The sequence below is a fragment of the Chlorocebus sabaeus genome, chromosome 24 (genome assembly GCF_047675955.1).
Source record: "Chlorocebus sabaeus isolate Y175 chromosome 24, mChlSab1.0.hap1, whole genome shotgun sequence".
Taxonomy (NCBI): domain Eukaryota; kingdom Metazoa; phylum Chordata; class Mammalia; order Primates; family Cercopithecidae; genus Chlorocebus; species Chlorocebus sabaeus.
The window spans coordinates 68,428,460-68,454,604 of NC_132927.1; the positions used below are offsets into that span (position 1 = coordinate 68,428,460).

The 26,145-nt window shown below is 39.3% G+C and overlaps 1 protein-coding gene across 1 annotated transcript in view; it reads left to right on the plus strand.

The window, feature by feature from the left end:
* Positions 1-26,145, plus strand: part of CPSF2 (cleavage and polyadenylation specific factor 2) — a 41,531-nt gene that overhangs the window by 9,626 nt on the left and 5,760 nt on the right. Inside the window, exons 3-12 of the mRNA XM_007987628.3 lie at positions 47-229; positions 3,057-3,216; positions 3,300-3,405; positions 4,422-4,551; positions 7,286-7,401; positions 11,204-11,391; positions 12,045-12,335; positions 23,578-23,678; positions 24,349-24,549; positions 25,707-25,859. Coding sequence (XP_007985819.1) covers positions 81-229; positions 3,057-3,216; positions 3,300-3,405; positions 4,422-4,551; positions 7,286-7,401; positions 11,204-11,391; positions 12,045-12,335; positions 23,578-23,678; positions 24,349-24,549; positions 25,707-25,859 — 1,595 coding nt within the window. The 5' untranslated portion in view covers positions 47-80. The remainder of the gene's footprint in view (positions 1-46; positions 230-3,056; positions 3,217-3,299; positions 3,406-4,421; positions 4,552-7,285; positions 7,402-11,203; positions 11,392-12,044; positions 12,336-23,577; positions 23,679-24,348; positions 24,550-25,706; positions 25,860-26,145) is intronic.

Consider the following 26,145-nt stretch of genomic DNA (forward strand, 5'->3'; position numbering starts at 1 on the left):
CAGATGGTGCTTTTATGTTTATTTATGTTTTCATTTCATTTGAAAGACTCTTCTAGCTTGCTGTTTCTGGACCAAAAAAAATGACGTCTATTATCAAGTTAACTACCCTTTCTGGGGTCCAAGAAGAATCTGCCCTTTGCTATCTTCTCCAAGTTGATGAGTTTAGATTTTTATTGGACTGTGGCTGGGATGAGCACTTTTCTATGGATATTATAGATTCCCTGAGGAAGTAAGTTACATTTCATAATTCTAGGTTTTTATTAAATCAGCTTCTCTTTTCTGTACCGTAATACCATTTCAATGTAATAAATATTGCCTTTTTACACTAGTTTATAGCAAAAGGCTTAATTTTGCTTATGCCAAAAACCTATAGTGACCATTTTAACTTGTAGAGTTTTGATTGACTTATAAGCTTTGCTTGTTGAAATTCAGCAAAATCTTAAGCTAATGGATTTCAGTAGAAATTTTTGCAAGCTGATTTTTGGAAAGAACAAGAATACATAAGAATTTGAGAAGAGGAAACATTTTCCATGTGAAAGTTCTGTGGTCAGATCACATTAGCTTACTTTTCTACATCTTTTGATGCTAAACATTGTGAACTGGTTCTCAGAATGACCATGAGATACTGATTCATCCAAAAAAAAAATCATTTATGGGCTGGGCATGGTGGCTCGTGCCGGTAATCCCAGCACTTTAGGAGGCTGAGGTGAGCGGATCACTTGAGTTCAGGAGTTCGAGACCAGCCTGGCCAACATGGTGAAACCCCAACTCTACTAAAAATACAAAAATTAGCCGGGTATGGTGGTGTGCACCTATAGTCCCAGCTACTTGGGAGGCTGAGGAAGGAGAATTGCTTGAACCCAGGAGGCAGAGATTGTACTAAGCCTAGATCATACCATTACACTCCAGCCTGGGCGACAGAGCAAAACTTTGTCTCAAAAAAAAAAAAAAATCAATTATGTTTGCAGTATTATACCAATTTTGCAAGAAAAGAGGACTTACATATTTTAAAAACTTTAGAACTTGAAAAAAAAATCCAAACCATTTTATTATTGTGTCAATGAGAACATATGCTTCCCTGATTAATTGAAGTTTTACTATTCAATTAGCAAAACTGTTTGTGGTTACTGTGCGAAAACGCTGGGACAAAAATCCATTGTAAGTATGTGGTCATATAAATATCCTCTCCTTAATAATTTCTGAAATTCTTCTCTTTTTTTTGAGATGGAGTTTTGCTCCTTCCTGTTGCCCAAGCTGGAGTGCAATGGCATGCTTTCGGCTCACTGCAACTTCCACCTCCAGGGTTCAAGTGATTCTCCTGTCTCAGCCTCCCAAGTAGCTGAGATTATAGGCATGCACCACCCGCCCGGCTAATTTTTTGTATTTTTAGTAGAAACAGGGCTTCACCATGTTAGCCAGACTGGTCCCGTACTCACAACCTCAGGTAATCCGCCCACTTCGGCCTCCTAGAGTGCTGGGATTATAGCCATGAGCCACCATGCCCAGCCAATAATAATTTCTGAAATTCTAAGCTGAGTTCTTGAACTTAATAGTTTGCAACCGGGCGCAGTGGCTCATGCCTGTCATCCTAGCACTTTGGGAGGCTGAGGTAGGTGGATCACTTGAGGTCAGCAGTTCGAGACCAGCCTGACCAACATGGTGAAACCCCATCTCTAGTAAAATTACAAAAATTAGCTGGGCATGGTGGCGCATGCCTGTAATCCCAGCTACTCAGGAGGCTGAGGCAGGAGAATCACTTGAACCTGGGAAGCGGAGGTTGCAGTAAGCCAAGATTGCACCATTGCACTAGAGCCTGGGCAACAAGAGTGAAGCTCCATCTCAGAAAAAAAAAATGTGTGAACCTGGGTGCGGTGGCTCATGCTTGCAATCCCAGCACTTTGGGAGGTAAAGAAGGGCGGATCACCTAAGGTCAAGAGTTTAAGACCAGCCTGGCCAACATGGTGAAAGCCTGTCTCTACTAAAAATACAAAAATTAGCCAGGCATGGTGGTGGACACCTGCAATCCCAGCTACTCCAGAGGCTAAGGCAGGAGAATCACTTGAACTGGGCAGCTGAGGTCGCACCAGTGCACTCCAGCCTGGGCAACAGAGTGAGACTACATCTCCAAAAAAAGAAATATCATGCAGGATAGCTATTAAAAATCAACTTACGGCCAGGCATGGTGGCTAACCCCTGTAATCCCAGCACTTTGGGAGGCTGAGGCAGGCAGATCACCTGAGGTTGGGAGTTCGAGACCACCCTGACCAACATAGAGAAACCCCATCTCTACCAAAGATACAAAATAAACTGGGTGTGGTGGCACATGCCTGTAATCCCAGCTACTTGGGAGGCTGAGGCAGGAGAATCGCTTGAACTCAGGAGGTAGAGGTTGTCATGAGCTGGAGGTCGCGCCATTGCACTCCAGCCTGGGCAACAAGAGCGAAACTCCATCTTAAAAAATATCAACTTATTTGTGGTGTCTACTGTTCTTTTTCATTTTTGTTCTTGTTTTTATTTTTAGGCAGGGTCTCACTCTGTCACTCAGACTGGAGTGCGGTGGCATGATATCATCAAGCTCAACCTCCTGTGCTCAGTGATCCTCCCACCTCTGCCCCCCAAGTAGCTGGGACTACAGGCTCATGCCACCACACCTGGCTTTTTTTTTTTTTTTTTTTTTGTATTTTTTATAGACATGTTTTGCCATGTTGCCCAGGCTAATCTTGAACTCCTGAGCTCAAATGATTTGCCTGCCTTGGCCTCCCTAAGTGCTGAGATCACAGGTGTGCACCATCACACCTGGCCTTCTTTTCTGTTTAAAATGTGTCTACACACCATATATTTCAGTGTACCTTATACTACATTTTTTATGGCTATACAGAGCACAGGTAGTAATAATTGAAATTCATAGGTAATCATAATTTTAGCTCTTAGTTTTGCTCTTCTGCCCCAGCATAGTCTTCAATCCAGAATTCCAGAATTGGGGAATAATTTTGAATATTCTGTCTTTACCCTTTGAAAAGATTCAAGTAGTCGTCCTTTGGATTGTGTTCTTGTAGGCACGTTCACCAGATTGATGCAGTACTGTTGTCTCACCCTGATCCTCTCCACCTTGGTGCCCTCCCCTATGCTGTCGGAAAGTTGGGTCTGAACTGTGCTATCTATGCAACCATTCCTGTTTATAAAATGGGACAGATGTTCATGTATGATCTTTATCAGGTAATTTAAGCAATTAAAAAAATTTTGTTAGCACTCCTTCAGTGATAGTTTTTCACCTTTATTTATTTGTGTTATTCTTTTAGTCTCGACACAATACGGAAGATTTTACACTCTTTACATTAGATGATGTGGATGCAGCCTTTGATAAAATACAGCAGCTAAAATTCTCTCAGATTGTGAATTTGAAAGGTAAAAAGAATTTCCAGTAGTAAGTACTTAGACGAATGGGGTTTAACTTGCTAGAAAATACTGAGGAGAATTCAGAGAGAAAATTATAGGCATTATGGTCTGAAGAATAAAAAAATTAGCACATTCTGCCTTGATATAGAACTCTTAACTTCCATTTGAATTTTAAAATATTTCAGAATAAATGCCAACAAAATGTTAATAGCTCAGGCTTTTTCAAATTTAACTTGGGAAAGACTCATTTAATGTTTACCGTGTATAATAAACAAAAGATAATTTGGCCATTTCCTCCTCCTCAGAGCTTACAGTTAGATTGAGGCGACAAAGTAGCTGAGATGGCTAAATGTAGTGATTGGGGTAAATTAAGTGCTATGGCAGCAGAGTAGATAATGAATTCTAGCATTGGACATTAAAAAGTTTATTATTGAATTAGGTCAGGAGGTCCTATATTAAGTCTATATTTATCATCTACAGAGAGAATTGTATTAGATATTTTCATAGAAATGAACCCTGGCATTGATAAAATAGTGCAATAATGGACTCTGAAGATTTAGCCCAGAAATAACAACAGTCTCAACAGTTTTGCTTCTAGTTAGTTTTTCTGTAGGATAAATTCTTTAGCACAATAAGATTTAAATTATTCTGTTAGTTTAGAGGTTAGCAAAAATGGAAACATTTGATAATTGTATATATAAAATACACATTAAAATTTGCTAGTTCATACTAAATAATTTAATAGTGTACTAGCTTTTAAATCTAATCTCTAGCCTTGTACTTATAAGCACAAATATCTCTACAAGAATACATAATAAAGTAACAAGAATGTTTGCCTCCAGTGAGGGAGTGGAGTAGCTGGGAGATAGGAGAATGAAGCCTGCTTTCACTATATGCATTTTTACTTTTGAATTTTGTGTTATTACATATATAGGATTACCTATTAAAATATTATCATTTAGAAATAAATAACCTTTCTTTAGGGTTGTAAAAGAAATCTGAGTATTGTTACCTTGTTGACATAGGTAAAGGACATGGCCTGTCTATCACACCTCTGCCAGCTGGTCATATGATAGGTGGAACAATATGGAAAATAGTCAAAGATGGAGAAGAAGAAATTGTTTATGCAGTTGACTTCAACCACAAGAGGGAGATGTAGGTATATCAAGACAAAAGCTAAAGGAAATGCAATTGGTATTATTTTATTCTTTGAAGGGAAAATAAGAAACACAGGTTTTGTTTTGGTTACCAGAAATTTAGGGCAACTTAAAAGCATCAAATAGGGATGTTTTCAAAATTAATTATTTGCATAGTAAGGGGGAAAAGTATGGTATAAGACATAAGAGATTTTAAAAATTTACACGTTAAGTATGCACTCTACAAAACAGATACCTCCCTGGAGATGTTGCAAAGGAGATGAATTTTAAATATGAAATTATGTAAATAATAGCAGGTTCTCGACCTGCTATTTAACAAAACTTTGTGGATGGGTTGTTGTTTTGTTTTGTAATGTGATATGGTTTGGCTCTGTGTCCCCACCCAAATCTCATCTTGTAGCTCCCGTAATTCCCACGTGTTGTGGGTGGGACCCAGTGGGAAATGATTGAATTATGGGGGCGGGTCTTTCCCATGCTGTTCTTGTGATGGTGAATGGGTTTCACGAGATCTGCTGGTTTTAAAAATGGGAGTTGCCCTGCACATAATGTAATTACCATCTAATATAACTGCCCTGTATGTTTAAAGTTAGTCCCTTTGAAAGGGAACTCAATGCTAGTTATGATTTTACACACTTCATGTGGCACCCAGAGCATTACTATACAATATTTTGGTGTTTAGTCTCTTACAGGCTTGTTTTGTTTTATCTGTACATTAAGTTCATAGCTATTTTGTGTTACATTACAGTAGTCTCAGAAGCTTTATATTAAGAAATATTTAACACAAATAGACTGAATTTTAGACGCCTATAACCATAGATTAATGAGGAAAGGATGGCTATGTTGCAGGCTGAAAGAGTGAGGGTCGTGATAACTCAGTATACCACTGGAGGCTATATGAGTAAACAGCAAACTGTTCTCATAAATGCAGAATGTTGGCAAACTGACAAGCTGTGTTTGCCACCCAGAAGGAATGCTGAGGGCAGTCATGCCTCAAGTGCAAGTGTTGCTTGTGACTAGGCACATCTGAAGCCTGTTAGCAGTAATGTAAACCTGTGATCAATTAAGCAGCTGACCAATCGTTACCTCCTCCTCCCTGGTCTTTCTACCCAATAAATATGAAGGGCTGTGGAAGCTTAAGGCAGCTGCCTTTGCTCACTAGAAACAGGGAGCTCTCTTCTTTCCTGATCCCTTCCTCTAAAGTAGTTACTTTTGTTTTAAGTTTTCATTTCTGCGTTCGTCCTCCTTCGTTCAGTCTCGTAGTAACCATGGCAAACTGTGGCATGGCTATTTGAGTAAATGGTATTGAAGGATTCAACCATTTTGGAAAAAAATCAATTTGTGTCGTTTTAATTATATAACAAAAGAAATTTCAGATGGATTAGAACTAAATAGAAATGAAGCAATATTGATGAGTCTGATCTCTGAATTGGAAAAGATTTTGTAAGCATAAAAATAATGGACCAAGTTACAAAAGAAAAGTTTGATAGATTTGATGACATACAGGTTCAAATGTCTGAAACAACGAATAAAAAAAAAAAATCAAAGTAGGAAAATATTTGCAGCAAGTTGCCCAAAAACTTGCAACATATATATAAGATCAAGTACTAATTTATTAATAAAAATATACCAGTTGCAAAATGGACAAAAGTTATAAAGTCAAAAAAGAGAAAATTTGAATGATTTTTTTTTTGTTATACACCGTTAAAATTATTATTCTTATTTATATTTTTATGTATTTTTTTGAGACAGAGTCTCACTCTGTCGCCAAGGTTGGAGGCAAGTGGTGCAATCACAGCTCACTGTAGTCTCAACCTCCCAGCTTCAAGTGATCCTCCCATTTTAGCCTCCAAAGTAGCTAGGACTACAGGTGCGCTCTAACATGCCTGGCTATTTTTGTATTTTTAGTAGAGATGAGGTTTTGCCATGTTGCCCAGCCTGGTCTTGAACTACTGGGCTCAAGTGATCTGCCCACCTCTGTCTCCCAAAGTGTTGGGATTACAGGTGTGAGCCACTGCAGTAGTCAAAAATTATTTTTAAATGGTGATTTTCTTCTGGGAAGTATGTAGAATTGGTCAGTCTTTTTGGTTGAACTTTTCTGGGTAATGTTAAATCTTTCTGGAAAGCCTTTTAGCAGTACTATATATTACAGTAAATACATTTCTAGGAATGTGACCTAAAGAAACAATCAGAAATGCAATTGAAGCTTTTGTAAAAATGTTCTTTGAAAGATTATTATGGCAAAAATAAATGACCTAAATATCAGTAAAGGGAAGGGATCAAATACAGTATAGACACAATAAAATGTTTTTGTAACTGTTAAACATTTAGTTTACAAAAAAAGTTTATGTCATGAGTAAAAACCAGGATATAGAACTGAGTATATAGGAATGTATATGGGATATCAGCTTTGAAAAATACATATGTATATCAGTACCCTAAGACAGGGCGAAAAGAAAAAAAAAATGTGTGCATAGAAAAACTTATATGATTAGAAGGATGTACACCAAAATATTATGTCAGTTATCTCTGAGTAATGGTACTCTGGAAGATTTTTATTTTCTTCTTTATACTTGTTTGAAGTCACTAGATTTCTTATCAGTGAGCGTGTCTACTTTTATAGTTAGAAGAGGGAACACCTTATAAATGAAGCTGCTTATTTTTTAAGTAAGAGAAGCTATTATTGTTTACTTGAAATGATATTAAAATATTCCTCTTCTTAAAATTTCTTATAGCCATTTAAATGGATGTTCCCTGGAAATGCTAAGCAGGCCTTCCTTACTTATCACAGATTCATTCAATGCTACATATGTACAGCCTAGAAGAAAACAGAGAGATGAGCAGCTTCTGAGTACGTATTCTTTCATGTCCTTATTATTATTTTGTAACTTTTTATATATTTAGGGAATATAAGTACAGGTTTCTTTGCTTTTTTTCATTTTTTTTTTTGAGACAGACTTTCACTCTTTTATCCAGGCTGGAATAAAGTGGTGCGATCTCGGCTCACTGCAACTTCCGCCTCCCGGGTTCAAGTGATTCTCGTGCCTCAGCCTCCCGAGTAGCTGGGATTATAGGTTTACACCACCATGCCCAGCTAATTTTTGTATTTTTAGTGGAGACAAGGTTTCTCCATGTTGGCCAGGCTGGTCTCAAACCTCTGACCTCAGGTGATCCACGTGCCTTGGCCTCCCAAAGTGCTGGGATGACAGGCATGAGCCACCGCGCCTGGCCACAAGTACAGGTTTCTTTTTTTTTTTTTTTTTTTTTTTTGAGACGGAGTCTTGCTCTGTAGCCCAGGCTGGAGTGCAGTGGCCGGATCTCAGCTCACTGCAAGCTCCGCCCCCCGGGTTCCCGCCATTCTCCTGCCTCAGCCTCCGGAGTAGCTGGGACTACAGGCGCCCGCCACCTCGCCCGGCTAGTTTTTTGTATTTTTAGTAGAGACGGGGTTTCACCGGGTTAGCCAGGATGGTCTCGATCTCCTGAGCTCGTGATCCGCCCGTCTCGGCCTCCCAAAGTGCTGGGATTACAGGCTTGAGCCACCGCGCCCGGCCAAGTACAGGTTTCTTAACGCATATATTGCACAGTGCTGAAATCTAGCCTTTTACCGTATCTGTCCGCAGAATCGTGAATGTTGTACCCAATGTATAATGTCCTTTTTAAGTAGCCGTGGAAATGCTTGATAGTGGGAATGACTGTATTCTGTTTAACACTTTTCTTGGTCATAAGAGATTGGTTAACTTTAGTATTTTTGAAAAAAATATTTTGTGACCATCAGTTTTTGTATAAGAAGAAACTTAGCTGGTTTGAATTTAACTTTTGTGGAAGAGTGTAAAGATTGGCTTCTTTTTGCCAGTCAGTACATAGCTAGCTATCCCTGGCACTCACTGGCATACGTCTATATATAAAGACCTCATACAAATCTATTAGAAAAGTATACTCTAGAAGAAAAATGAACAAAGAGCTAAGTGGATAAATGAGGGCACAAAGAGTCCACTAATTTGGGGTGTTTTACACTCTAATATAGTAGGCCATTGCTGCTTGCTTCATCTTACATTTTTTTTTTTTTTTTTCTGAGGTGGTGTCTTGCTCTGTCACCCAGGACGAAGTGCAGTGGCACACTCGGCTCACTGCAACCTCTGCCTCCTGGGTTGAAGTGATTCTTCTGCCTCAGCTTCCAGAGTAGCTGGGATTACAGGCATGTGCCACCATGCCCAGCTAATTTTTGTATTTTTAGTGGAGCTGGGGTTTTACCGTGTTAGCCAGGCTGGTCTTGAACCCCTGACCTCAGGTGATCCTCCCGCCTCAGCCTCCCAAAGTGTTGGGATTACAGGTGTAAGCCGCTGCACCCGGCCTTATATTCTTTTTAAATAAACTATATGGGATTTCAGCAGGCAAAACTGGATTCCATTTTTAAACATGTTTTCAACCATTGTTTTTAGTTCATCTACTTTAAAAGTATAACTATTAATAATATACTGTGTTGCACCAATTTTAAGAAACTCAAGCCAGACACTGTGGTTCATGCCTGACATTGTGGTCAATGGTCAACACTTTGGGAGGCTGAGGCAAGAGGATGGCTTGAAGCTAGGAGTTCAAGTCAAGACCAGCCTGGGTAACACAGTGAGACCCCATCTCTTTTTTTTTTTTTTTTTTTGGAGACAGAGTCTCGCTGTGTCGCCCAGGCTGGAGTGCAGTGGTGTGATCTTGGTTCACTGCAAGCTCTGCTTCCTGGGTTCACGCCATTCTCATGCGTCAGCCTCCCGAGTAGCTGGGACTACAGGCACCTGCCACCACGTCCAGCTAATTTTTTGTATTTTTTAGTAGAGACGGGGTTTCACCATGTTAGCCAGGATGGTTTTGATCTCCTGACCTTGTGATCTGCCCTCCTCGGCCTCCCAAAGTGCTGGGATTACAGGGGTGAGCCACTGTGCCTGGCCTTTTTTTTTTTTTGAGATGTAGTCTTGCTCTGTCACCAGGCTGGAGTGCAGTGGCGCAATCTTGGCTTATTGCAACCTCTGCCTCCTGGGTTCAAGCGATTCTCCTGCCTCAGCCTCCCAAGTAGCTAGGATTACAGGTGTGCACAACCACACCTGGCTAATTTTTTGTATTTTTAGTAGAGACGGGATTTCACCATGTTGGCCAGGATGGTCTCGATCTCTTGATCTCGTGATCTGCTTGCCTTGACCTCCCAAAGTGCTGGGGATTATAGGTGTGGGCCACCATGCCCAGTCAAGACCCCCATCTCTACAAAAAAAAAAATTTTTTTTGTCAGGCATGGTGGTACAGGCCTGTAGTTCCAGCTGCTTGGGAGGCTGGGGTGGGAGGATTGCTTGAGGCCAGGAGATTGAGGCTGCAGTGAGCTATGACCACACCACTGCACTCCAGCCTGGGTGACAGAGTGAGACTCTGTCTCAACACACAAACAAACTAAAAAACAGAGAAAGGAGCAGCTCTTTAATTCTTATTTTTGCTAGAGTTCAGTTTTATGACATATTTCCAAGGGGACTTTCATCTAGAGCAAGGAAATCCATAAAGATACACTTGTTGAGAGGGAATATGATCTACATTTTATTCTATAGGCATACATGCATACGAACTATGTGTCATACATAGTTGGCCCTTTGTAGCTGCTGTTCCACATCTGAGGATTCAACTAACTGTGGATTGAAAATATTTGAAAAAACAATAAAAGAAGATAATGCAATAATTTAAAAAATATAAGTAAAAAAAATACCGTGTAACAACCATTTACATAACATTTACATTGTATTAGGTATTATAAGCAATAGAGATGATTTAAAGTATATAGGAGGATGTATGCAGGTTGTATGCAGGTATATATTTTTTTGAGACAAAGTCTTTCTCTATTGTACATGCTGGAGTGTAGTGGCACATTCACGACTCTCTGCAGCCTCAAACTCCTGGGCTCAAGCACCTCCCTCTAGCTTCCCACATAGCTAAGACCACAGGCGTGTGCCACCATGCCCGGCTAATTTTTTTATTTTTATAGAGATGTGATCTCCCTATGTTGTCCAGGCTGGTCTTGAACTCCTGGACTCAAGCCATCCTCCTGCCTTGACCTCCCAAAGTGCTGGGATTACAGGTGTGAGCCATTGCGCCTGGCCACCATTTTATATGAGGGACTTGGGGCATCTGATGGTTTTGGTATTCGTGGGGGTCCTGGAGCCAGTACCCATGGATACTGAGGGATGGCTGTATATATAATTGTGTGAGTGTATATATATGTATGTACATAAATTTGGGACAAAGTTCATTGGGGTGGATAGGCGAGACCGGGGTAGCCCAGAAACACCAGGCTGGTTACATTTGGCCTAGCCAAACAATTTTCTCAGTGATACACACACCATTTTCCATGTGTATTATAATGTATAGAGTGTTGAGGACTACTGATTTATAATTTTTCAATGAAAAAAGATTGAGAGTTAATGACACTGAATTTCTGAAGAGATAGTCAACAGAATCAAAAGCAGCTGTAATGACCTGAACAAAATTCCTTCATTTTGTACCTGGCCTAGTAGTTGCTTATTTGTAAATTATAGTCTTTCTAATAAAAACAGAGAGAGAAAATTATCTGTAATTTTGTAGCATAGTATTGTTATGTTCTATAGGGATTTTACATTCTTGTTTTCTAGCGAATGTCCTGGAAACACTTCGAGGTGATGGAAATGTGTTAATAGCAGTGGACACAGCAGGCAGAGTTTTGGAACTTGCTCAACTTCTTGATCAGATTTGGAGGACTAAAGATGCAGGACTGGGTGTTTACTCACTGGCACTCCTAAATAATGTCAGTTACAATGTGGTGGAGTTTTCTAAATCCCAGGTTTGTTCTCATGTTGTCACTTGTAATAAAGAAGTTTGCTACAGTGATTGGGTCTGTGGAAGTGGGTGTCTTCATTGTTTTTTGGATTTTATTTTTCCCTTGAAGAGATTGTTAGTAATGATGATAACTTGCCATTAACCATTTACTGTTCTGTGTGCTTTAAATGTATTATTTCATTTAATCTGTATTTATTCTACTGAGTAGTTTCCCTTTTGTCCCTGTTTTAAAGATTAGGCAAATTGCTTCTCTTCTAACTCTTTAGTATCCCAGTCTGTAAAATGGGGACAAAAATAGAACCTACCTCATAGCATATACATGTTAGAATTCATTGTTCTTTCTTTTAAATAAGCTTTTTGCCTTGAAATAGCAATCTCTGGGAGTAAGATTTTCATTTAGAACATATACCTTGCCTTTTCAAAAAGATTTAAGGTGATTTATACATGAAATATAATGCAAAATTGGGTTTTTTTGGGATGAAAACTAGGGTGGGATAATCTAATGGGAAATGGAAGCAGAAAATAAGCTGCTTGTCAAAACATTACAAATTTAAGCAACCAGTGGGGGTAAAAGATAGAACTTGGATTCCTTGACTATTAGAGAATATATTGAAGTTATAGGATTTCTAATTCTTGTCATCTTTCCCCCCACATTAGGTAGAATGGATGAGTGATAAATTGATGAGATGTTTTGAAGACAAAAGAAATAATCCATTTCAGTTTCGCCATCTCTCTTTATGTCATGGTCTTTCTGACTTGGCCCGAGTACCTAGCCCTAAAGTTGTACTTGCCAGCCAACCTGACCTGGAATGTGGATTTTCAAGGGATCTCTTTATTCAGTGGTGTCAGGATCCTAAAAACTCAATCATTCTAACTTACAGAACTACTCCTGGGACTTTAGCACGTTTCCTAATTGATAATCCTTCTGAAAAAATTACAGAAATAGAGGTAAGCACTTGTATGTGAACTTTATCTTAAGACTGTTTGGGGGATACATTGTGCGTGATGTATAAAAAATAGTGACCAAAAATAAAACTTGAAGTTGTTTTAGGATTTTGATCAGAATTACTCTTGAGAGCCAGGAGTGGTGGTGTGTGCTGTAGTACCAGCTACTCGGGCGGCTGAGGTGGAAGGATCACTTGAGCCCAGGAATCTGAGGTCAGCCTGGGCAACATGCCAAGACCTACCCCCCATCTCTTAAAAAAAGAATTACTGTAGAAGAGAGCCTTTAATAGCACAAATTTCAGAGTTCCTTAAGTGGAGGTTCTCATTTTTTTTTGAGATGGCGTCTTGCTTTGTTACCCAGTGTAGAGTGCAGTGGTGCTGTCATAGTTCCGTGCAGCCTCAAACTCCTGGGCTTAAAGGATCCTCCTCCCTCAGCCTCCCAAGTAGCTGGAACCACAGACATGTGCCACCAGGCCTGGCTATTTTTTTGTTTTTATTTTTTGTAGAGACGTCTCATTGTATTGCTGTGGGTGGTCTCAAAAGAAGTTCTCATTCTTAAACTTTTCCTTGGTACCCTCTAGTTTACCCAGAGGGTAAGCATATACAGTGTTTTCTCAGTCTCTAAAAGGTTCCTTTCCTGTCTCTTGCTTAATTTAAATCAGACTCTTTCCTAAAGACGTTCTTTATCCTGTAGCCCCCAGAAGTAATTCCTCTTTCTTTCAGTGTTGCATGTACTTTGAATGGAGTACATGTCTTCCTTGTTCTGTATTGCAGCTTCCTAGCTATTTATCTTCCATTTGCAGTTTTTGCCTTCAGACCTGCTGATATGCTGACCCCTCCTTGTTTCTGACATTTAATGATCTCTTGGTCATTCTGTAACTCATTCACCATTTGACCCTGATTCACAGTCTTCCTGTCCACTTGTATTCAGGACTTTATTCTCATTGACTTTAGCATCCATGTATATGATCTGTCCAATTCTTCTCAGTTACTTGACACCTTATTTCTTAATCTTTTCCTTCATCTTACCTCAGACATCCATTCCTGCTGTCATGCTGTCTGTTCCTGTGGTCATGCCTGTAACCTTCTTTTGGCTGAACAGCCTCCAAGCATCTCATTCTGTATTTACAGCTGACTTTCCCTGTTATTCTCATGACAACAACTCTTCGGTTCCATTGGGACTTTCAGTTCATGAACCTCACCTTTATACTGTCTGTCATCCTTCCAGCCTTAAACTCAGTGGTTCACAATTAATCAAAATTTTGCAAATACCTTTAACTTTCTTACACTTCTGTTTTGGTCGCCTGGAAAGGCTTTGACCTTAGTTAAACCATTTGCTTGGTGCGTGCCTGTACTTAAGCAGCTTTATGTTTCTGAAGTTAAACACTACAGTGTAGACAGATTTGTTTTCACATGCATAACTTCACATCTCAGAAGGGGACCCTACACCAGTACTCAGCATTCGGTAGGATGTTCCCGTTCTCACTGTAAGGCAATTTTATATCTTCTTTCTCCTCAAACATCCTACAGCTCACTCTCAGCCTTCATTCATAGCACATGATCTTGTCTCAAACTTAACATAGAAATCAAAGCAGTGAGTCAGGAATTCCTTTATCTTTCCACCACTAAATATACTAACTTGATTCTGCATCTGCATTTGCTGCCTTATCTCCTGTTATAGGAACAAGACAATTAGCTCAATGACTAGTATACCCGAAGATCGTTTGCTTAATAACCAGTGCATCAGTTCTATTGATTTTTCAAAACTAGTATATCATTAAAGTTTGTAGCATTTGATATAGTGGGATGGTTAATAACTGCCAGAGTTGCAAAAGTTTAGGTGACTAAACCTTAACATAAAGCTGTAACATAAAGCAGTATCATAAAGCTGCTTCTCATTTTGTCTTTGTAGCACTCATGTAATTATTATTATTATTATTATTTTTTTTTGGAGACTGAGTCTCGCTCTGTCGCCCAGGCTGGAGTGCAGTGGCACGATCTCCGCTCACTGCAAGCTCCGACCCCCGGGTTCACGCTGTTCTCCTGCCTCAGGCTCCCTAGTAGCTGGGACTACAGGCGCCGCCACCTCGCCAGGCTAGTTTTTTGTAGTTTTTAGTAGAGACGGGGTTTCACCATGTTAGCCAGGATGGTCTCGATCTCCTGACCTCGTGATCCGCCCGTCTCGGCCTCCCAAAGTGCTGGGATTACAGGCTTGCGCCACCGCGCCCGGCCTCATGTAATTATTTAATTAGAGATAGACTCTCGCTCTGTCACCCAGCCTGGAGTGCAGTGGCACCATCATAGCTCACTGTAACCTCGAACTCCTAGGCTCAGGCTGTCCCTACCCCTCCCCCTAACCCACTCCACCTTGCAAAGTGCTGGAATTATACATGAACCACCGCACCTGGCCCTTAGCAGTCATTTTAAGGAAAGTTTAGTTTGTTAAAATGTGGTAGGGCTATCTGTCTTCCAACTCTACTTAAGAAAAGCATAATATCAGTAACTAAAATCTGAGATATATGTACTATAATTATAGAATTGTTGAGCCAGGATTCTGAGCAAGCATAGCAAAGTAAAATGGTGTCTTTGGGGTTATTTAGTAGCTTGGAAATACAAGGTTAAAAGAACTAAGAAATACTTGAAACAATTTCATCAGATAGGAAATACTGAATTTGAAAATTTTAATTACTAGAAATTAAATTGGGTCTAATAAATAATTTGAAGAATTAGTAAAAGAAAAATGGTTTAAGTTTGGGAAAAAAAATAGACAGTGATGTTCAGAAGCATGCTAAAGAAATGAAAAACAGCCAAAACATCAAATGTTAAGTTTTTGATCTTTTTAATAACTAATGCTCATGCTCAGGGACCTTTTCTTGCTCACCTTCTTAGTGATAGTTCCTTTGCAGTTATCCCTCCTATCTTCATTATCTAGCAGTTTCCCCTCTACTTGATCACATCCAAAACAATTTTTATTCTTCCCCTACTCCCAATACTATTCTTCTGTCTTATCTCAGAGAATGCAGCACTTCCCACATATTCAAGCCAAAAATCTGAAGTTTAAAAAATGTTCACTGAAGTATAATATATACTGAAACCTACGTGAAGTGTATAGCATGATGCATTTTTACAAATTGAATGCACCTGTCTAGTCTGTACCCTGATCGAGAAATAGAATATTTCTATAGCGTGTTGGGCAGAGCCAACTAAGGTAAAAAATAGAAATGTAAAAAAAGAAATAGGGCACTGGGTGTGGTGGCTCACGCCTGTAATCCCAGCAGTTTGGGAGGCAGAGGCGGGCAGATCACGAGGTCAGGAGTTCGAGACCAGCCTGGCCAACAGAGTGAAACCCCGTCTCTACTAAAAATACAAAAAATTAGCCAGGCATGGTGGCAGGCGCCTGTAATCCCAGCTACTCGGAGGCTGAGGCAGGGGAATTGCTTGTACCTGAGAGGTGGAGGTTGCAGTGAGCCAAGATTGCACCACTGCACTCCAGCGTGGGTGACAAAGCGAGACTCCATCTCAAAAAGCAATAAAAAACACATACAGTTCACTGTCTTAACCATTTTTATGTGTACAGTACAGTAGCGTTAACTATATGTACATTGTTGTATGACAGATCTCTAAAACTTTTTCATGTAGCAAAACTGAAACTCTGTACTGATTGGATAACAACTCCCAGAGAGATCTTTTAAACATTCATCATTTCATGTCATTCACTTGCTTAAATGGCTCCAAAGCCTTCCTTCTTCTCTTTCAATAACATCCATACTACTTACACAGGTTTCTTAGATCCCACATAATCTAATCCTCACTTACCTTTTGACCTTAGCTTATTCTACTTTCTCTATGCCCTACAGTGCATCAGGATCTTTGCACTAGCTGGTCTTCTGCCTATAGTGTTCTTTCCTGGCTTTGTGTGTGGCTGGCTCCTGGTCATTTAGGTCTCAGGTTAAACCTGAGGCCTACCCCCTCAGGTAGGCCTTTGACTACAGATTTAAAATACCTGCCTGGTTTAGCTGCCCATCACCTTACTTGAATTATTTTTCCTAGCACTCGTCACCATCTGATGTATTCCTTGTTTGTTGTCTTCCTCTTCCCACCATCAACTAGAATTTGAATTCCATGAGAAAGAGGCCCTTGTTTTTCGGTATCTTTAGCACCCAGAACAGTGCCTGACATGTTGGAGGCCCTCAGTAAGAGCATTGGTTGAATTCATGAATGATCAAAAAAGTGAATATGGAATAAACCAGATTTCTGATTGTGTTAGACAAGAAAAGTTTACCAAGTATGGTATTTTTTCATCTATATTTAATGCCCTTCTAAGTCAAGTCTTATTCATTTAGAAAGAGCAAAAATGAACAATGAATAAGGATTCATAGGTTGGAGTAGATTTGGATCAGAAAAAGGAGTAACTTGGAGGTAATACGGTGAAGGAGTAGGAAGAAAAATATTTTAGAGTTGGTTATTCTAGAAATCTGTTTCTGAATAAGCTATTAATCTTACATATTTTAAATGAAAAATAAGATAGAAAAATTTGTTATAGCAACAGGCATAAACTAAATCACAGAGGTAAATACTTTGTTAAAGATTATTGGTGGGTCAAAGGCATCTGTGTAGGTTGCTAACTGTTTTAAAAAAAAAACCCACTATTTTCTGAATGAAACTTATTTTCAAATAAGTTATTAGGCAAATGTGAGATGCCAGATATAAACATGTATTTACTTTTTTATTTCAACTTCTTATTTTTTTGAGACAGGGTCATGTCGTTCCCTGTCACCCAGGCTGGAATGCAGTTGCCTGATCATAGCTCACTGCAGTCTTGAACTCTTAGGCTCAAGCGTGCCTCCTGCTTAAGCCTCCCAAGTAGTTAGCACTGCAGGCATGTGCCGCCATGCCCAGCTAATTAAAAACATATTTTATAGAGATGGGAACTTGCTGTGTTGCCCAAGCTGGTCTTGAACTACTGGCCTCAAATAGTTCTCCCACCTTGGCCTCCCAAAGTGCAGGAATTACAGGTGTGAGCCACTGCTCCTGGCCTTAAACATGTAAATCACCCATTTATTTTAGACATGAAAATAATCTGATTTTGGTTTAATTTTTTTGTTGTTACTTGTCTCCCCTCCCCTTACCCCACTGGGCAGCCCCTGAACTAGAATAGTCTCAGAAAGATTCCCTTTTTTTCATTACTTTTAATTTTGAAAAAATTTCAAATAGGAAAGTTACAAAATATTATACCCAGATTCCCCAATTGTCAATATTTTACTGGATTTGCTTTATCACTTATATACACATGACACAATATTACTTTTTCTGAACCATTTGAAGAAAAATTACAAATATTTCATCATTATGTCTAAATATTGCCAGTGTGTATTACCTGAAAACAAGGGCAATCTCCAGCAAAACCATGTTACATCCATTGAAATCAGGAAATCAACATCGATACCATCCTACCATTTCATCCACTGACCCCATTCAGCATTCACCTTTTACCGATGACCACGTTGTCCTTTATAATTACCCTTTCCTTTTTTGTCCAGGTTCCCATCCGTGACTACATACTGCATTTAATTGTCATAACTGTTGACAGTTATTTTTGAAGCATATATATTCTGGATTTTTTTTTTTCTTATTGATATACTAATATCTGGTTTTTTTGGTTTTTTTTTTTGAAGAGAGATGGGAGCAAGGTGTGGTGGTATGTGGCTATAGTCCCAGCTATTGAGGCAAGAGGATTGCTTGAGCCTGGGAGTTTGAGGCAAGCCTGGGCAATATAACAAGGCCTTATCTCAAAAAATATATATGTGTGTGTGTGTGTGTGTGTGTGTGTGTGTGTGTGTGTATATATGTAGTGAGAGAGAGAGTGCGCGAGAGAAAGAGATGGGACCAAATTATCACATATTTCACATATCCTGAGACTTGTATTTTCACTTGAGTCCTTCTTGAACAATGTAAGAAGATATAGATCTACCTTACATAGTACCTGGTATATTATAAACATTTAAATGTTTTTGAATAAATAAATGAATGCTTTTTAGTAATTTTATAATAGTACATTGTGTATGTGTACTGTGATTATTTAATCTAGTGGTTCTCAAAAGTGTGGTTTGAGGATCCCTGGGAGTCCCTGAGACCCTTTCAGGGAGTCCACAAGGCCAAAGCTATTTTTTATAATACTGGTAAGATGATATATGCCTTTTCACTGTGCCTACATTTATACTGATGAGTAAGATCAGTGGTGCATAAAGTCCTTACACTTTGGCCTAAAACTCCACTAGTAGTCACTGCATTTTTCACCACCCTACACTTGTCATTTAAAAAAAACAAAAACAAAAAAAAAGGCTAGTTTCACTTAAGAATGTCCTTCAGAGGCTGGGCGTGGTGGCTTATGCCTATTCCCAACACTTCAGGAGGCTAAGGTAGGAGGATCACCTGAGGCCAGGAGCTTCAGACCAGCCTGGGCAATATAGCAAGACTGCCTTTACAAAGTATAAAGGTATATTAAACAAAAGAAATTTGAAAGAGAATATCTTTGAGGGGCCAGACATACTGACTCATGCTTGTAATCCCAGAACTTTGGGAGGCTGAGGTGAGAGGATTGTTTGAGGCCAGGAGTTTGAGACCAGTCTGGGCAGCATAGTGAGACCCTATCTCTATAAAAAAGAAAGAAAATGTCCTTGAGGGAATAGTAAAAGTTACTAATATTACTAAGTTCTTTTAGTAAAAGTTTCTTGGTTTTTTTGAGATGAATCTTGCTCTGTCGCCCAGGCTGGAGTGCGGTGGTATGATCTCAGCTCACTGTAACCTCTGCCTCCCGGGTTCAAGCGATTCTCCTGCCTCAGCCTCCTGAGTAGCTAGGACTACAGGTGTGTGCCACCACGCCTGGCTAATTTTTTTGTATTTTTAGTAGAGATAGGGTTTCACTGGGTTAGCCAGAATGGTCTTGATCTCCTGACCTTGTGATCCATCTGCCTCAGCATCCCAAAGTGCTGGGATCACAGGCATGGCCTAGTAAAAGATTTTTTCAAAGCTGGGTGACAAGATAGGAAGTATTAATAAAGAACTTGCATTGTGTACTAAAAGTACAATGACTGTCTCCAAGAAAAACACTTGTATGTTTATTTGAGTCGTGAGTTAAACTAGCCACTTTTTTCTGGGAACACTTTTTTTGTTTGTTTTTGTTTTTTGTTTTTGAGATGGAGCCTCGCTCTGTCGCCAGGCTGGAGTGCAGTGGCATGATCTTGACTCACTGCAACCTCCACTTCCCGGGTTCAAGTGATTCTTCTGCCTCAGCCTCCCAAGTAGCTGGGAGTACAGGTGTGCATCACCATGCCCAGCTAATTATTTTTTTTTCATATTTTTGGTAGAGGTAGGGTTTCACTGTGTTGGCCAGGCTGGTCCCGAACTCCTGATCTCAGGTGATCCACCCGCCTCGGCCTTCCAAAGTGTTGGGATTACAGGTGTGAGCCACTGCACCCAGCCCTGTTTTGTGTGTGTGTGTGTTTTTTTTTTGAGTTTGGGTCTCTGTTGCCTAGGTTGGAGTACAGAGGCACAGTCATGGTTCACCACATCCTTGAACTTGTGGGTTCGTGTGACCCTCGTGCCTCAGCCTTTCTACCAGCTAGGACTATGGGTGTGTTTCATCACATCTGGCTAATTTTTTATTCTTTTTTGTAGAGACTGGGTCTTGCTATGTTGCCCATAGTGGTCTCGAACTGGCCTCAAGCAATTCCTCTCACCTCTGACTCCCAAAGTGCTAGAATTATAGGCATGAACCACTGTGCCCAGTCTGGAACACCATTTTTATGTGAAATAATGACAGGGTCATTCAGATTTGGGTGTTTGGCAGACATTTTCTTGAAAATTAATACATTGAGCCTGTCACTCTAAAGAAAACAATTGACAGCATTTGTTGGCTTAAATCTGATAAAATTCTAACTTTCAAATGAAAATTTAGAATTTTGGAAAACTTATACCCAGCACTGTGAGATTGACAACTTAAACTGAAATGACTTCTGATAAGATTGGTGGTGATATTTGCAAATGTAATTTAAAAAATATTGTCAACATTTGTAAGATCTGGATCACCTGGTGAACTAGTATATTCTAAATAACCAATTAAGTATGTGACAAAATAATGCACAAATTAAAAGATCCATTCAAAATTTAAGATACAGACTGGGCACCGTGGCTCACGCCTGTAATCCCAGCACTTTGGGAGGCTAAGACAGGAGGATGGCCTCAGTCCGGGAGTTCAAGACTAGTCTGGATAACATAGTGAGACTTTGTCTCTACAAAAAATAAAAAATTAGCTGGGCATGGTGGTGCACATCTGTGGTTCCAGCTATGCAGAAGGCTGGGAGGTTGAAGGGTTGCTTGAACCCGGAAGTTCGAGGCTGCAGTGAGCAGTGATCATGCCACTGCACTCATCGTAGGCAACAGAGCAAGACCCTGTCTCAAAATGAAGAAAAAACCCACAGAGTGTAAGATACATAAAAAAAAAAAATTTAATGTAACAGAGTACAAAAAGTCTGTCCGTATGGTTTCAGGTTCTGCATTAAAACTAACCTTTAAGAAACTACCACTTTCTGAGTTTTAATGTAGTATCGAAGAATAATATCCATGAAAGGACTATTTACATATTTTTCCCTTTCCAACTATGCATGTGTGTAAGCCTGGATTTTCTTCATATACTTTAACCAAAACAGCATATTGCAAGAGAGTGAATGGAGAAGCAAATGTGAGAATCCAGCTGTCTTCTGTTGAGCTAGACATTAAAGAGATTTGAAAAAATATAGAATAATGCTATTGGCCAGGTGCAGTGGCCCATGCCTGTAATCCCAGCACTTTGGGGGGCTGAGGAGAGCAGATTGCTTGACTCCAGGAGTTTGAGACCAGCTTGGGCAACATGGCAAGACCCGGTCTCTACCAAAAAATACAAAAATTAGCTGGGAGTGGTGGTGCGTGCTTGTAGTAGTCCCAGCTACTCAGAAGGCTGAGGTGGGAGGATCGCTTGAAGCTGGAAGATTGAGCTGCAGTGAGCTATAATTGCACCACTGCACTCCAGCCTGGGCAATGGAGCAAGACCCTGTCTCAAAAAAATAAAATAATGCTGTTCTTCACACTAGCTTTTTTTGCTTTGGAAAATGTAATTATTTTTTGTAAAAATTTGTTAATGTTGGCATGTGGTTTTATTATTATTTATTTTATTTTTGAGACAGAGTTTCGCTCTTGTTGCCCAGGCTGAAGTGCAATGGTGCGATCTCGGCTCACTGCAGCCTCCATCTCCCAGGTTCAAGTGATTATCCTGCCTCAGCCTCCCTGGTAGCTGAGATTACAGGCATGTGCCATCACGCCTGGCTAATTTTGTACTTTTAGTAGAGATGAGCTTTCTCCATATTGATCAGGCTTGTCTCGAATTCCCGACCTTAGGTGATCCACCCGCCTCGGCCTCCCAAAGTGCTGGGATTACAGGCATGAGCCACCGCGCCTGGCCTATTACTATTATTAATTAATTTATTCTTGAGCTGGAGTCTCACTCTGTTGTCCAAGCTGGAATGCGATGGTACGATCGGGGCTCACTGCAGTTTCCGCCTCCCAGGTTCCAGGAGTTCTCCTGCCTCAGCTTCCTGGGTAGCTGGGATTATAGGCATGTGCCACCATGCCCGGCTACTTTGTGTATTTGTAGTAGAGACAGGGTTTCATCATATCGGCCAGGCTGGACTCGAACTCCTGACCTTAGGTGGTCTGCCTGCCTCAACCTGCCAAAGTGCTAGGATTACAGGTATAAGCCACCATGCCTGGCTGGTTTTATTATTTTTTAATGAACATAAATATTTTAAAAATTGCTCAGTTTTAATTTCTGATAAGGTAGACATTCAGAAATAGAACCCACAAAAACAAAAAGCCCTTTGGAGTTCTCTAATTTTTAGGAGTCTTAGGTAGTCCTGAGATAAATATATGAGAACTACTGATTTAATCGTTCCATTTTGATGGATTTTAAAATTTTGTCCTGTTTTTTACTATTATAAACATTGCTGCAATGTACTAATGTACTTTTTTTTTTTTACACATTTGTGATTGTTTCAGTAGGATAAATTCCTAGAAGTAGAAATACTGTGTCAAATGATAAATTTTTATTTTTAGATGTTAGCAAATTGCCTTTTAACATAGTTGCACTAATTTTCCCGCAGACAATGGAAGAAGGTGCTCTTTCCCCATGTATGGCATTGCCAATCTCATAGATGAAAACAATTATGTTTTTTATATTTTGTACTTTTCAGAAATTAGTAAAGTTTAGGGTCTTTTCATGGCCAGTAGTTATGTGTCTTTCTTATTTTGTAAATTGCCTTTCTAAGTATCTTGTCCTTTTTCATGTGTTGATCATCCTTTTCTTAACTCATTTGGAAGAGCTCTTAGGAAAAAATAGTTTTTGTTGGTCACAGTGCTGAAGATATTTTTCTGTTTCTTTTTTGTTTTTCTTTACAGTTTCTTATTTTATGAGGTTTAAAATGTCAAAGGGAGATTTTCTTCATTCATGTTGCTGCATTTATTTGTTTCTTGTTATGCTTTTGGGCCTCACCTACTCCAAATTATAAAAATGCTTATCTGTATTTTCTTTTCCTGATTGGAGATTTTTAACCAGTTTGATTGATTGATTGAGACCGGGTCTTGCTCTGTCAGACTCAAGTGATCCTCAGTCTCAGCCGCCTGAGTAGCTGGGACTACAGGTGCGTGCTACCACTCCTGGCTTTTTTGTGTGTGTGTGTGTGTGGAGACGAAGTCTCATTATGTTGCCCAGGCTAGTCTCAAACTCAAGTGATTTTCCTGCCTCGCAAAGTGCTAGGATTATAGGTGTGAGCCATCGTGCCCAGCTCCCAGCTAATTTTTAAATTATTCCTAGAGACAGAGTCAACCTATGTTGCCCAGGCTGGTCTTGAACTCCTGGCCTCAAGCAGTCCTCCCACCTTGGCCTCCCAAAGTGCTGGGATTATAGGTGTGAGCTACTGTGCCTGACCAACCAGTTTGATGTAAATTAAACCCATTCTAGATGATGTGTGACAGCTCAATTTTAATACTAATCTAAGTAGGACCTATAATTGCATGTAATGGAAACTTGATTAATTTCAGAGGAAAAACATCAGTTTAAAGATGACAGAGCAATTTAGAGATGCGGTGTATCTCATATCCCACTGCTTTAACCCCCTAATATTAACATTTCCTTTCATCTGTTACTTTTTTTTAGTTGAGGAAACGTGTGAAGCTTGAAGGGAAAGAACTTGAGGAATACTTGGAAAAAGAGAAACTAAAGAAAGAAGCTGCCAAAAAGCTTGAGCAGTCAAAAGAGTGAGTCATTTTCAGATAGATTATAAACTTATAGATGCAATTTAAGAAGAGTGTGTCTTTGACTTAAATGTTTCATTGAAAATATTTTTAAGTTTTCATAAGACTTAATTTTGTTACAGACATCTTTCAAATGTCTGGAATACCAGATCCTGTCTGTGCTAATATTATTATGCATTTATTTGTTATGTTTTATAAAATGTCAGTCCAATAATATTGAATGTTATTCCAGTCATGCTTCACTTAATGATGGGGACACCTTCTGAGAAAAGTGTTGTTAGGGGATTTAGTCATTGTGCAAACATTAGGAAAAATGTTTACACAAACCTTGATGGTATAGCCTACTGTGTGTCCAGGGTCTATGATATGGCCCATTGTTCCTAGGGTACAAACCTGTACAGCATGTTACTGTACTGAATACTGTAGGCCATTGTAACACAATGTTAAGTATTTGTTTATCTAAATGTATCTAAACATAGAAAAGGTACAGTAATCTTATGAGACCTCTGTTGTATACGTGGTCCATTGTTGTTGACCGACATAACTGTATATTATCATTTGAGTTAATATTGAATTATTAATATTGAGGATTGATTCAGTAATAAATAGATAAATATTAATTTAAAATATCTTTGAAACTTTATGACCTCGATCTATTCTAAAATCCTCCTAGGGCAGATATAGATTCCAGTGATGAGAGTGACATTGAGGAAGATATTGATCAGCCATCAGCTCATAAGACAAAGCATGACTTGATGATGAAAGGTGAAGGCAGTCGTAAAGGAAGTTTTTTCAAACAGGCAAAAAAGTCCTATCCTATGTTTCCTGCCCCAGAAGAAAGAATTAAATGGGATGAATATGGAGAGATTATCAAGTATGTGAGCAAAACAAACTTTTCTCTCTTGCGAATTGGAGGTATTAACTGTGTTATCATTTTTCAGTTCATGAATTTGATCTTTCTAGTCACATGTACGTGGTTAGCTTCTGAGTACCTCAGACTGAAGACACAGAAGACTTGTAACTTGAAACATAAAAATAGAGATGCTGAGAAACATAGAGAATATTAGGAGAAAACTGGCAGTTTTATGACTTAGTTGTGTAAAGGTTTAAAAACATGATCACATGATCAAGACTTTTTTTCCCCACTTAAAAGGAGAGGAAGATGTAGAATAGGAAGAACTTTGGGGCTGTGCATGGTGGCTCACGCCTGTAATCCCAACACTGTGGGAGGCCTAGATGGGAGGATCACTTGAGCTCAGGAGTATGAGACCAGCCCAGACAATATAGTGAGACCCCCATCTCTATCTTCAAAAAAAAAAAAAAAGAACTTTGGATGACTGGTGATTGCATTACCAATGGATTATGTCTTAAGTATTATACAAGTTTTATGAGATTAAGAGGAATATGATAATAGCATGAGTGAAACCATGGAAAATTTACAAAATCTATACTCATTATTAGAAAAACAACTGCAATCACATGTTGTAATTGCAAATTTGAAAACACTACTATCCTGTGTAAAAAAAAAAAAAAAAGAGAGAAAAAGAAAAATGTAATACAGGCTGGGTGTGGTGGCTCACGCCTGTAATCCCAGCACTTTGGGAGGCTGAGGCGGGCGGATCATGAGATCAGGAGTTCAGGACCAGCCTGGCCAAGATGATGAAACCCCGTCTCCACTAAAAATTCAAAAAAATTAGCCGGGCGTGGTGGCAGGCACCTGTAATCCCAGCTACTCTGGAGGCTGAAGCAGAGAATTGCTTGAACTGGGAGGCGGAGGTTGCAGTGAGCCAAGATGGCGCCACCGCACTCCAGTCTGGGTGACAGAGCGAGACACCATCTCATAAAAAACAAAAAACGCAATACATACAGTCATCTGGTAATTGATACCAAATTTCATTGGCTTTGGATGAAATGTATATTTAAATCTTGAGATATGTGAGGACTCCAAAAATTATGCCGCCTACTAGTTATATATGTTATGTAGTATTAGCTTGCTTTTTTACTGCTTCTAATTAGAGACTTATTATTTAGACCAGAGGATTTCTTGGTGCCAGAGCTTCAAGCTACTGAAGAAGAAAAAAGCAAATTAGAATCTGGTTTGACAAATGGAGATGAACCCATGGATCAGGATTTATCTGATGTTCCTACTAAATGTATTTCTACAACAGAGTCTATTGAAATAAAGTAAGTGCTTCTGTGACATTTTGAAAATAGATTATAAGATAAAATTTCAAGCATTTGAATTATATAATTTACATTATTTCAAGCGAAATTTCTGAATATTCTTTAGTAAGTTTGTGCTTTTAAAATTTAATTTATTTTTTTATGAAGAGACTTGCAAAATATGGTGGCATGATATTTTCTCTTCATTAATGGTATTTGAATGCCAAAGTAATTGAATTGGTGGTGAGGGGTGTACTTAAATTGTAACATTAAATTGTCCATTTATATGAAGAAAAATTATTTCTGG